General features: G+C 43.3%; 1 protein-coding gene across 3 annotated transcripts in view; it reads left to right on the top strand.

The window, feature by feature from the left end:
* Window positions 1-690: 690 nt before the first annotated feature.
* The window catches only part of LOC140487003 (chromodomain-helicase-DNA-binding protein 5-like), a 90,026-nt gene continuing 77,802 nt past the window's right edge, over window positions 691-12,914 (top strand). For 2 of the 3 annotated variants that reach the window (XM_072586335.1, XM_072586336.1), the window contains exon 1: window positions 692-1,064. In XM_072586335.1, coding sequence (XP_072442436.1) covers window positions 1,004-1,064 — 61 coding nt within the window. In that variant the 5' untranslated portion in view covers window positions 692-1,003. Of the gene's footprint in view, window positions 1,065-12,914 lie in introns of all 3 variants that reach the window. The other variant, XM_072586337.1, reaches the window with a different exon arrangement.

The following is a 12,914-nucleotide window of genomic DNA, read 5'->3' on the forward strand; positions in this document are numbered from 1 at the left end:
TCTAGTAATGTGGTGCAAATTCATTCTGCTAATCTCACTGACTGTATGTCAACTATGTGGAGTATTCTGGACAAAAAGCCAGTAAAGCAGAATCAAAACACTGTTGAAACTGCAACAGGCCAGGTGCCAATGTTAATGATGTTGCTTGGATATGTTTTGGAAATGATGAGTATGTATGCAGAATATATATACATATTAAGTGAAAATAATCTCACTGAGGGTTTTCATTGACAATAAGACCCCCTACAGAAATGCATATTGCCTTGTGATTCCTGCTGTCTCATTATTTTCTAAGAATCCCCCAATGATCTGCTAAATGTCTTGGCAAAATAGTTGTTCAACCAGATCAGAGTTGAATTAGTTACAAAGCATAAGGAGTTGCACTGTGCTTTTAAAGACAAATATTTGCAGCACCAATGTGCACTGTATGTTTTTAAACCATCTGTAAATTTGAATTTAAAAGTTGAAAGTAATTAGGGAATATTTTAACAGTAATGGAGAGAGGCACTAAAACTTCTTCCCTTACCCCCTCCACTACCAACCCCTATTCCACAGAGCAGATTCCACTAGCACCAAAACCTGGTTAACCACAACCATAACTAGCAGGTTAGCGATCATTATGGGATGCATGGTTACCGGGGCGACCAGACGAGACGTCACAACTGGGCATGTGCGTTCCAATTTTTCTCTCCCCTCTTTCTGTCTTTTTTTGGATTTTTTTCAGGCGGGGGGCTGAGGAGATTTTTTTGTTGGTGTGTGGCGGCCATTTTTCCACCTCACCCTGACAAATCTGTCAATATAGTCACTCCATCCGGCTCTTGCCCTTTTCAAAAAATCCAACAAGGACTTTTCCTCCTGTCTTTTATTAATTTAAAAATATTCCTTAATTGCATTTCCTTCCTCTGGATAAAATCTTCTCCTTTCAGGATTTTATATGTGAATTTTCTGTGCTCTTCTCCCCCCCCCCATCTCTCTTTAAAAAAATACATTAATTTAACATTCAATGATGCCGGCATCGTTTGGCAATGAGGAGGACGGGATGGAAAACGATGAGGGAGCCCCAGGTAGGTGTTGATGTAGATCTCATTAATAATAATTTTCATGCTTAAGTTGTCGGTGGAAAAAAGGAGGAAAACCAGGCAGCAACTCCCTTTATATGTAATATACATGAGAACATATATACATTGAACAGAACCTAGAGCCTAGCAGCGAACGCCGGCAACTTCAGGATTTGGCCAAGCCGGGAGTGTCTGCAGAAAGTGTGTGACGAAGAGGAGGAGGAGCGGGAGCGGGGGCCGCGGGAAGCCGCCTTTCGGGGGCTTCTCGTCGGCTTATTTCGCAAGTTTTTCCGGTTTCCCCCCTCCGTTCCCTTGCATCCGCCGGCGACACTTTGTGTTCGAAGCTACCCATGGCGCGGATCTGGACCGAGAAAAGGATCTGATGCATATTCATTACGAATTGTTTGGTTTTAATAATCTTGCGGGGGGAGGGGGGAGGGGGTGGTGTGGGAAGATATTTTGAGTCGTGTCTTTCTAAACGCTTCCTAATGGGGAAAGGAGGCTGTTTAAACAGCGTAATCAAATCATTTTATTACAGCGCCAAAAACAATTCGCCAAACCCTTCTAAATCCATATTTAACATCATTTGATATTCGTGGCTTAAATCCTGTACATTTAAAATCTTATTTTAAATTTCCATGTCTGTTTTCGTAATCCATTTTGATTTGTTGTATAATGGATCGTGTTTACAGATCATATCTGGACCTCTGCAGAAAAGAGTGTTCATACCCAGCGACCTTTGAATTACTCCCTGTAGTACACCAACCTGTGCTCTTGCTTTCTATCCACAATAACTTTGAATTAATCAGATGCTGCATTTTTTGCAGTGGTCAATATAAATGCAGCATTGCCTTTCTGGATGATTTTTTTTCTTGGGATGCAAATTATTGATCCCTAATTTTATCTCTTTTTGCCATCAAAGATGACTGTTAGATTTCCTGGATAGATTTTTTAAACTAGCTATAGGAACTTAATATATCTCATACATTCCATGTACAGATTTGTTTTCAAGGAGGGGGTTCTAATGCCAACTGTCTCATTCGATTACCAATTCTTGAATTGCATTTCTGGAGAAGTTTTTTTTCAACGGGAAAAGTTCTGTGAGCAAACTTTTTTCATGGGGAGTGGGAGAGTTTGGGGCCGACACTGAATGATTTGTGGTTTGTTTTCTCACCCCCTCTAATCAGCTGCCCCTCATCCTCTCCCTTGACGAGAAAATGTTATTCAAAGCAGGCCTATTATGACGTCACAAAGCCGACCGCAACCTACCCTGCTTGCGGCCGGAGCCCCGCCCCCTACTTTGCCCTCCTATTGGCTCGTTGGCGAATGGCTGGCTCGGTGATTGGTCAGTCGCCGATGGCTGACAGGTTAGGTTGAGGCGTACTGACATGTAGCAATTACTTGTATCTTTTGTCTCAGCTGTTCCAGAGCAGAGTGCTGATGCTGCTCCACCCCACTGCATGGCAGGAGGCAGTGCCGGGTTGCTTCCCAAGTTTATTTTCCTGCTCTCTCCCCTGAAATCTTTCCTGCACCGAGCATGGTGACATCTCTCATTTATTTTGGTGTGACCTTGTGTTATCTGTCCCATTTCATGGACACACAATAATACATGGATGCTCCATACATGCATACTTTGCAGCAGAACGTGAAACAAATTTCTGATAAGTATGTGCATTGATATAGCCCCCACGTAGGATCCTTCACCTCTTAAAGCAGCCAATGAAACTTTTTTGAAGTGTCACTGCTATATTTTTAAGTACACATCTAAGTTTCACAAAGAGAAATCTGATAATTAAAGTTTTAAAAAATTATTTTAGTTGAAATATAAGTATCGGATAGGACACCAATGAAGCCACCCAGTTCTTCATTAAAAGGCTTTATTTTCAATTTATATTGCTGTTTCTCGTTAGGGCTAGAATTTATAGGAGCAGGAAAATCATCGTTTTGGGCAATAGCCCTTCAGGAATTTTGCCCGAACTGTCGATTTTCCTGCTCTTGGATGCTGCCTGACCTGCTATGCTTTTCTAGCACCACTCTAATCTAGACGCTGATCTCCAGCATTTGCAGTACCCACTTTTGCCTAGAATTTATAAGTCTTGTCTCTGCAGTTCTTTCCAACCCCACAATCCTCATATTTAATTCTATTCTGCCCTCCTGGTATCCCCAATTTTAATTGTGCCTTAATTGATAGCTTTCCAAATCCCTGAGTGCTCTCACTGCTTCAATACGTTGCTTAAATCCAAGCTTTTGGAATCTGCCTCATGTGGCCTAATGACTAACTTTACTTCAGGTTCCTGTGAGATGTTTTATTACTTTGGGATGTTCTATTACATTAAAAGTCTTTTATACATGGAAGTTGGTGCTGATGGGCTGCTGCCTTCACTCGTTGCAGTGTTTCATTCAGTCAAGAGGTTTGTAGGCCACTTCAGATGCTGTTTCAGAATTTCATGTCACCGTGAGACTGAAGTGACATATAGGCCCAGATTGGGTAAGGAAGACAGGTTTTTTTTCCGTTAATAAATATTAATAGATCAGAATATGCACAATATTTTTCTTTAATCTGACTGGATGTTATAGCCTGGCACAGCATTCAGGGTGTAGTCTGACTGCAGACTCTGTAGTTTGGCAGTTGTCTCGAATGCATCCTGTCTTGTTTTGGTTGGGTAGCTCGGCATCCTACAGGCCTTGATTTCCTGCATTGGTCGATGCGTTAATAATCTTGATTCCTGGCATTTCTTTCTTGGACTCGAAGGTTTCTTTCTACTTCATCTATGGTTATGGTACCATCTTTGTGGAGTTCTTGCCTCTGATTTAAAGTTGCCTTGAGTCCCAGGAAGCTGAGAACTCCTGTGTTGGCAGGTTTAAAATTGTTCTCTTCCATTGCCCTTCACTCCACACCGTCAGAACCAGTCTCCTGCCCCCCTACTCCTACCTTGATCCTGGCTTCAGCAAAAGGCAGCCCCCAACTCTATCCCTGGATCTTCTGATGGCAATCCTGTTCTCTAACCCAGCTTCACCTAAAGTGTACACCCAACTTGTCCAAACTAGCCTAGCCCTGAGCTAAAGGCAACCCCTGGCTAAATCTGGGAACATTACCTTTTGCTCCTGTGTTTGCATGTTGCTTCTCCCCCTGCCTCTGTTGCTGATCTGCTTGCTGCTGTGAGCCAACTAGAGGTAAGCGTAAGAGAAAGCTGGCCTGAGATTGAAGGAGGAACTCCCCAACAAATCTTTCCACTTTTAAAAAATTAGATGAAGTTTGCCTTGTTGCCACTGAGAGTGAATTTTCCTGGGTGATTTGGGGACTTTGGGCAGGTTCATCTGCTGCCCTCATATATTTTAATCTTTGTATCTTGATGTAACTTGCTACTGAGTGCCATTTGGAATAAAATGCTGATAGTTTTATCAATAAGAAGAATCTTAATCTGCTGATAAAATTCTATCTTTTCTTGTATGTAACATTTTAAACATTGAAGTAAAACTAACTGTTTAAATTCTAAATTTCATCCAGACTTAAGCAGAATATATATGGTCTCCACTGGACCGTAGCTGGTTAGTTGATTAAGGAAACAGCCTTAAATGTTTTTTTTGTACATGGGGTTAAACTAACACAACAAATAAATATAGGCATCTCAGTGCAACTCTCAGCAGCATCCTGGGAGTTGGGTGAGTGTAGGAATTAGTGGAAAGAAATCCTGCTTTGGTTTTTCTAATGTTTTCACTCTGTAGGAATTGGTTATTGCTCTGCTAAAAGGGAAAATCTAGCTGTTTGGTGATTATCTGGTAAGTGGTTAAGTTCTCTTTCTGTTTGCAGGGTTTAAAACAGTACAGGATTGATGGCAAGGAAAATGAATTCAAATAATTAAGTAATTTTTAAAATTAAATGATGGCAGGATGGATAATGGGCCATGGTTATGGCTTGCAGGAGTACTGTTGTGATCAGAGCAAATGTCTATAATATGTGATTGCGACTCAATGAGCTTCAGCTGTGAATGAACTGGAGGCTGAGCTGCTGATACTGTGTGACATGCCAGGAAAGGGGAATAGTTACCTGGATATTTTGCACCAGGAGATTGCCACATCCCTTAGGATAGGACCTTTTGATTTGTTCAGTGATGAGGATAGATGAATCTAGCTGCTGCTTGGATCAGGACGCAGGAGCCTCACCGTTGCAATTCTCCCACAGGTTTGGAGTTGTTTCAGCTGGTTTGGTTGCGAATGGGAGATGCAGGGTGGATGAGCTAGCCAGCATGGAACCATGTTACAGGAAGCTATTTGTTTGGGGGGAAGAGAAAAGGAATGTGAAGGTGGTAATAGGCAGTATGGTTGGGGGGGGGGGGGATTGACACTCTTGCCTATAAAGAACATGAGAGCTGTGTTGCCTTGCCTGTGTGTTAGGGTTTTTGGATGTATGCTCAGGGCTGGAGAGGAATGTGCAGTGAAAGGGTAAGATAGAAGGTGTTGTGGTTCATGTCGACGCCAATGCCATTGGTAAGACAAGGAAAGTGCTACTGCATCATCAGTACATTGAACCAGGCACCAAATTAGGAATGAGAACTGGAAAGGTAGTAATCTCTGGATGTGTGGCTCAAATCCGGATGTTTTAGAATTGGATGTTTGTTTGTGAGGCACTAGCTGGGGGACTGTGAGGTACTGGGGGAAGTCAGGGCTCTACCCATTGGGAAAATGGTACCTGAATTATATTGAGACCAGTTTTCTAACAAGCCACAAAGATAATTGAGGCAAGAGATCAAATTCGATAAGGATAGTTAATCAGAGTAAAGTCTTGGGACAGACTTTCAGTAGAATCCGCTTAGTCCAAAAAAAATTGAAGCATCTCTTTCTCTAGGGATGGTCGTGGAAATTCTTCGATGGCCTTCATCTTTGCGTTCCTTGGAGCCACCCTTCTATGACCAATGTTATGTCTCAAGAATAATCACCTCTGCCTTCGAATTCTGTTTTCTTTAAGTTTATTACCAGTTTTGCTTCACATAATTGTTCAAGGAGCTCTATCAACTATACCATGTGATCTTTCCATCTTAAAATCCAAAAAGGATTCTAATCTACACAGACTGGAAAAATGTAGCCGAAATGAATTAATAGAATGTTGTCAGGCTAGTTTCTTAGAACAGCATATTTTGGTATCAACCAGAGAGCAGGTTATAAAAGATGTTGTACTTTCCAATTCGATAGTATTTATTAATGATTTCTAAGTAAGGCAGCCTTGGATAGTAACAATCTTAATGAGTTAATTTTACATGCAGTTTGAAGGAGACGAGAGTGGGACTGAGACCAGTATTTTAAGGTCTTAATTCAGAACAATTGCGAGGACATGAAAGTACAGTTGGCTAAAGTGAACTGGCAAATTGGGTTAAGGGATTCGATTGGATTAGATTAGATTCCCCACAGTATGGAAACACGCCCTTTGGCCCATCAAGTCCACACCAACCCTCCAAAGAGTAACCCACCCTGACCCATTCCCCTACCCTATTCCTGACGAAGGGCTTATGCCCGAAACATTGATTCTCCTGCTCCTTGGATGCTGCCTGACCTGCTGCGCTTTTCCAGCAACACATTTTTCAGTTCTAATCTCTAGGATCTGCAGTCCTCACTTTCCCCTACCCTATATTTACTGCTGACTAATGCACCTAACACTATGGGCAATTTCACATGGCCAATTCACCTAACCTGCACATCTTTGGATTGTGGGAGGAATTTAATTTATTGTCGCGTATACCGAGGCACAGTGAAAAGCTTTGTCTTGCAAGCAATGCAGGCAGATCACAGAGTTAAGTAGCAGAGATAAGTAAATATAAGGCAAACAGCAGCAAAAACAAAAACACAGGTACAGGCAAATGTGAAGAGTTTGAGAGTCCATTCAGTATTCTAACAACAGTAGGGTAGAAACTGTTTAGAAACCAGCTGGTGCGTGTGTTCGGGCTTCCTGATGGTAGAGGTTGTTGAAAAGCATTGTCAGGGTGGGATGGATCTTTGAGAATGCTGGCAGCCTTTCCTTGACAACGGGCCTGGTAGATGGATTCTGTAGATGGGAGGTTGGCCTTTGTGATTGTCCGGGCCGAGTTCACCCCTCTCTGTAACCGTCTCTGATCTTGATGGTACAGTTGCCATACCAGGTAGTGATACACCCAGACAGAATGTTCTTGATGGTGCACATTTTCAAGTTGGCAAGAGTATTCGCCGTCATGCCAAGTGTCCTCAGCTGCCTGAGGAAGAAGAGATATTGTTGAGCCTTTGTAATCAGTGCATCCACGTGAAGAGTCCAAGAAAGCTTGTTGTGGATGACCACTCCCAGGAGCTTGACACTCTCCACTCGTTCCACCTCTGTGCTGTTAATGTGTAATAAACTGGAGCACCCAAGAGAAACCCACGCAGACATGGGGAGAATGTGCAAACTCCACACAGACTGTCGCCTGAAGTGGGACTCGAAGTCGGGTCCCTGGTGCCGTGAGGCAGAAATGCTAATCACTGAGCCACCGCGCTGCCCTTAAATAGGTCAATACAAGTGCAATGACAGTCATTTAGGGATATTTCAGTGTACAAAAGATAGATACATTCCAATGTGAAAGAAAGAATTCCAAAGGGAGGACCGTATCCAAGATTAACTGAAAAAACAGTTAAAGGTAGTCCGGTATCACTTTGAGGAAAAAAAAACATAATTGTGCAAAGGTTGTTGGCAGTTTAGAAAATTAAATAGGAAATGGTTTTAAAAGCAACAAATGACCAAAAGATTGATAGAGGGAATGTTATTGTTTACTGCAAGAGGAACTGAATACAAAAGAAGTATGCTTCAGTTTGACAGGATATTGGTGAGATCACATCTGGAGCATTATACGGTATTGATCATCTTATTCATGGAAAGATGTGAATGTGTTGGAATCAGTTCAGAGGTTTAGCAGAATTATAGCTGGAATGCATTAATCACCTCATTAGGAAAGGTTGGGCAAGCTGGGTTTGCATCAGCTGAGATTAGAAGAATAAGAGTGACTTGATGGAAACGTATGTGATTGTGAGGGGTCTTGACAGGCTGATTGCTCTTGTGGAAAAATCTAGAACCTGAGGTCACTCGGAGGGTAGTGTGTCTTTGGACTCTCTTTCTCATAAAATGGTGGAAGCAGACTCTGTGAATGTTTTGAAGGCAGAAGTAAATGATCCTAAAGAGGATAAAAGGGTATTGGGAATGTGAAGGAATCAGATCAACTGTGATCTCATTGAATGGTGGAGCAGGCTCAAGGAGCCAAGTGGTCTACTCCTGTTCCTAATTCACAAGACATCCCTATGTACACCTTTCACAAACTGAAGAGCACGAGACTCTGCTAATCTGTCCTACTCCTGACACCGCACTATTAACTTTGTCGCTCTCTTCTGCACTTTGTCCAATACTTTATTATTGATTCTTAGCTATCGGCCTTGGTCAGGATGCTAAGTTTAAAGTTTTAACTGGATCCCTATGCTGAGTTAATTGGTCCCAGTCAGGATAGTCTTTGTTGTTCATGGCTTAGCTTCAGAGCCCTTGGGCTGTGTGGAGAGTAACGCTGATTCATTGGCATTGACCAGGAAACATTAAAGTTCTCAAAGATCCATCCCACTCTGGTAATGCTTTTCTACAACCTCTACCATCAGAGAGAAGGTACAGAAGCCCGAACACGCCCACCAGCCAGTTTTGAAACAGTTTCTACCCGACTGTTGTTAGAATACTGAATGGACTCACAAACTCTTAACATTCGCCTGTACCTATGTTTTTGTTTTTGCCGCTGTCTATCTATTACTTACTTATCTATGATACTTAACTCTCTGATCTGCCTGTATTGTTCACAAGACAAAGCTTTTCACTATGCCTCAGTACTCGTGACAATAAATTTAATTCAGTTCAATGTTGGATTGTATTTAAGCCCTGGATCCTGCTTCATTGTTCAATTATATCATGAATGAACAGCGCCCTAACTTTGATATTCTAGCCTTTGCTGCATATGTCTTGATAATTTTTTTTTGGTAATGATATCAGTCTCAATCATGCACATTTTACAATGACCTCAAGTATATACAGCCTTTTAGAGAACTGAAGATCAGTTTTCCATTTGCAACAATGCAACTTCACAACAATCTAGCCTTAATTTTATAAACCCCTAGTTCTGGCTTTCCTCTGATGGCTCCTCTTCACTCAAGTTTTAAAACTTATGGGACAGTCTGACTGAGGAGTTTAAAATGACATGATTGGGTAGGGTTGAGATGGAGTAACTAGAGGAGCCTACTCTGTATAAACTGTCCTCATGGTACCTCTGACCTAAGCACTGGTGTCATTGTGGTGAATTTTCACTGCACCCTCTTCAGATTAAGACATCCTTAGGTGCTCAAAATTGAAAGCAATACACCAGCTGTTGTTAATTTCATCCTATTTGTATTGTAGGCCCCTTGTGATAAAGGCAAGAGAGGTTTCAGTAGTGCTTTTTAAACTGGTGTACCTGAGCTCCAGCAACCCTTGGGGAGGGGGTACGTGAAAATATTGAGTGAGAACAGGGTTCGACATCATTCTGATCTGAATGACCTTCCAATATTAAAGTGGCTGGACTCAAACATAGCAACCATTGGGGAAGAAATGAGAGGATAATCAGTGTCTGTAGATCCCTGGGCCCTGGCAAGTCAAGCAGCTAATAGAGTAATTTGGTTAATGATTTCTAATAATACCTTTCCAGCATGGTGCTGCAGATTTGGCAAGGAGCCTCCTTTAATATTTAGAGTCCACTACACTCTGCAAATCATAGTCTTCACAATTTTACTTTGCTCGGTATTATATAGATTACAATTAGTGTGTATTTTCTTCCTGAGGTATTACTGTTTGGATGAAATGTATTCATGCAACAACAATCATTTATATTTTTCTGGCACTTTTAACCTAAAATGTTCTGTGACAGTTTACAAGAGTGTAATCAGGTGAAAAAAAAAGTGACGTACATTTGTGGTAGAGGTAGATTTTAAAGATTGTCTTGAAGAAGGAGAGAGTAGAGAGTGAAGATGTTTTTGGAGGGATCACCAGAGTTTAAGACCTAGGCAGCTGAAGGTACAGTTGGAAAAGGGAGTGGGCAAAAGACCGGACTTTGAGGGAGATGGTTACAGAGGGCGGGACTGAAGCCCTGGAGGAGTTTTTAAACATTGGGATAAAGATTTTAAATTTTGAGGCTTTTGCTTCAATGGATAAAGTGATGGTGTTTGGATCTTCCTGTTCTACATGGCCAGGTACCTTGCCATTTGTTGAAAAGTGTGGCGCTGGAGAGGCACAGCAGGTCAGGCAGCAACCGAGGAGCAGGAGAGTCCACATTCATCACACCTTGCTGCGTGTATCTACTGCAACAAAAACAAAAATTGCTGGGAAAAATTCAGCAGGTCTGGCAGCGAGTGTGGACAATAAGCAGAATTAAAATTTTGGGTCCAGAAACATTTCTTCAGAACTGATTATAGCTTGGAAAAGGTTGCTGAAGATGGGCTTTGTGCAGGGGGTGGAAGAAGAAAATGGCAGGTGGAGATGGAACCCAGAGAAAGGGAGGAATAGTTGGACGGACAAAGGAATGGGTGAAGATCAGCCTGGGGAATCAACAGCTGTGAAACGGAATTATTTGTAGCTGATGGTGGGATAGTTGTGGTTGTAACTCATGTGATGACGAGGCCTGGTGTGTGAGGGATTGTAATAGGGACATGGGAGGTGGTGCTCATGACCTAAAATGATTGAACTTGATATTGAGTCCTGAAGGCTACAGAATCCCCAGGTGAAACATTAGATGCTGTTCTTCCGGCTTGTGCTGAGCTTTGATGGAACACTGCAGTAAGCCTGAGACAGAAACATTGGCCAGGGAACAGGGTCACGTCTTGATGTGGTAGGCCACCAGAAGCTCTGGATCACAAACAGGACTGCCCAAAATCCACAAACAGTTCTGCCTGAGCTGCTTGCCTGTTGTGCAGAGGTGTAGGTGTTCTGCAAAGTGATTGCCCAGTCTACGTTTTGTCTCCTCACTGTAGAGGAGACCATGTTGTGAGCAGTGAATACAGTAGACGAGATTGACGTTCACCTGGAGGGTTTCTCTGGGACTTTGGATAGTGAGGAGGGAAGAAATAAATGGGCAGGTGTTGCACCTTCTGCGATTACGTGGGAAGGGGCCATGGGGCTGTGGGGAGGTGTTGGAAGTGGAGGAGAAATGGACCAGAGTGTCCGAGAAGGAAAAGTCCCTGTGGAAGGCTGACCAGGGAAGGGAATGTATGTGTCTCTGGAGGTGCCAGAAGTGGTCGCTAATGATCCTTTAGTTGTGGTTGCTGATGGGGTGGTGAGTGAGACCGGGGAACCGTACTGATGTTGTAGAAGGGATGGAGGCCGAAGTGCAGTAGATGTGTCGGACGTGGCTGAGAGCCACAGTACTGGGGAGTACTCAATCGAGGAAGAAGATAGACATTTCGGAGGCCTCTTGTAGAAGTTGGCATCATCAAAACAGATGTGACGGAGGTGGAGAAACTGGGAGAATAGAATAGAGTCTTTCCAGGAAGCAGGGTATGAGGATATATAGTTGAGGTAATTGTGGGAGTCGGTGCATTTGTGGTGTATATTGGTAGCCAGCCTATCCCCGGAAATGGAAATGTGTGGAGCAAGGGAAGGGAGGAGTCAGAGATGGACGTGGTGAAGGTGAGAGCAGGGTGGAATTTGGAAGCGAAATTGGCAAACTTTTCCGATTCTGGTAAGAGGGAAGCAGCATTGATGATGTCATTGATATAGCGGAGAAAGAGTTGTGGGTAAGGGCCAGAGTAGGACTGGAACAACTAATGTTCTGCATTCCCCACAAAGAGACGGGCATAACTGGGGCACATTGGGTACCCATGGCCAACCCTCTGACCTGAAGAAAGTGAAAGGAGTTAAAGAAGTTGTTGTTGTTGTTCAAAGTGAGTGCCCAGGTGGGGGAGGGTGGTAGCAGAGCCCTGAGACCATTCTGGACATGTGAAGGAATTGCATGTCCATGATAAACAGGAGGTGCCTGGAGCCTGCAAACTGGAAATTCTGAAACTGATGGAAATCATCAGAAGAATGGTGGATGGAAGTGGGAAGAGACTGGACAAGGGGAGACAGTATTGAGCTGAGGGAGGAAAAGATAAGTTCTTTGGGCAGTTGCTGGCATAAACAATGGGTCTGCCCAGGAAGATCTATTTGTGGATTTTGGGAAGGATGTCGAAGAGGGCAGTGTGGGGTTGGAGGACTATCAGCTTGGAGACAGTAGGGGTAGGGAGATGACCAGATGATATGAGACAATGTGGACAATAGCCTCATGTGGAATTCATTGCCATGGAGCACAGTGAAGGCCGGGACGTTAAATATCTTCAAGACAGTGATTGATACATTCTTGATCTCGCAAGGAATTGAGAGTTACGGGGAGAGTGCGGATGTGGAGTTGAAACGCCCATCAGCCATGATTAAATGGTGGAGTTGTCTCAATGGGCTGAATGGCCTTTCTTCCACTCCTGTGTCTTATGGTCTTGTGTTCCATGGTAGGGGTGTGGGCTGGGGGAGATAGGAAGAGGTGTCCGAGACCTCGTGCTCAACCTCCCTGCTATTTCTGCCACCTCCAGCAGGATGCCATCACCATACCCACATTCCCCTTTCTTCCCTTGGAGGTCTTCTGCAGGGACTGTTCCCTCCAGGAAACCCTGGCCCATTCCTCCTTCACTCCCAGCACCATTTCACATCCCCATGGCACCATCACATACAATCCAAACAGGTATAACACCACCCTGTTTATTTCCTCAGAAACCCTCCAGGTGAAACGGTGCTTTACCTGTGTGCCATGCAATCTAATCTGCTATGTTCAC

Source organism: Chiloscyllium punctatum, chromosome 16 (assembly GCF_047496795.1).
Source record: "Chiloscyllium punctatum isolate Juve2018m chromosome 16, sChiPun1.3, whole genome shotgun sequence".
Classification (NCBI taxonomy): domain Eukaryota; kingdom Metazoa; phylum Chordata; class Chondrichthyes; order Orectolobiformes; family Hemiscylliidae; genus Chiloscyllium; species Chiloscyllium punctatum.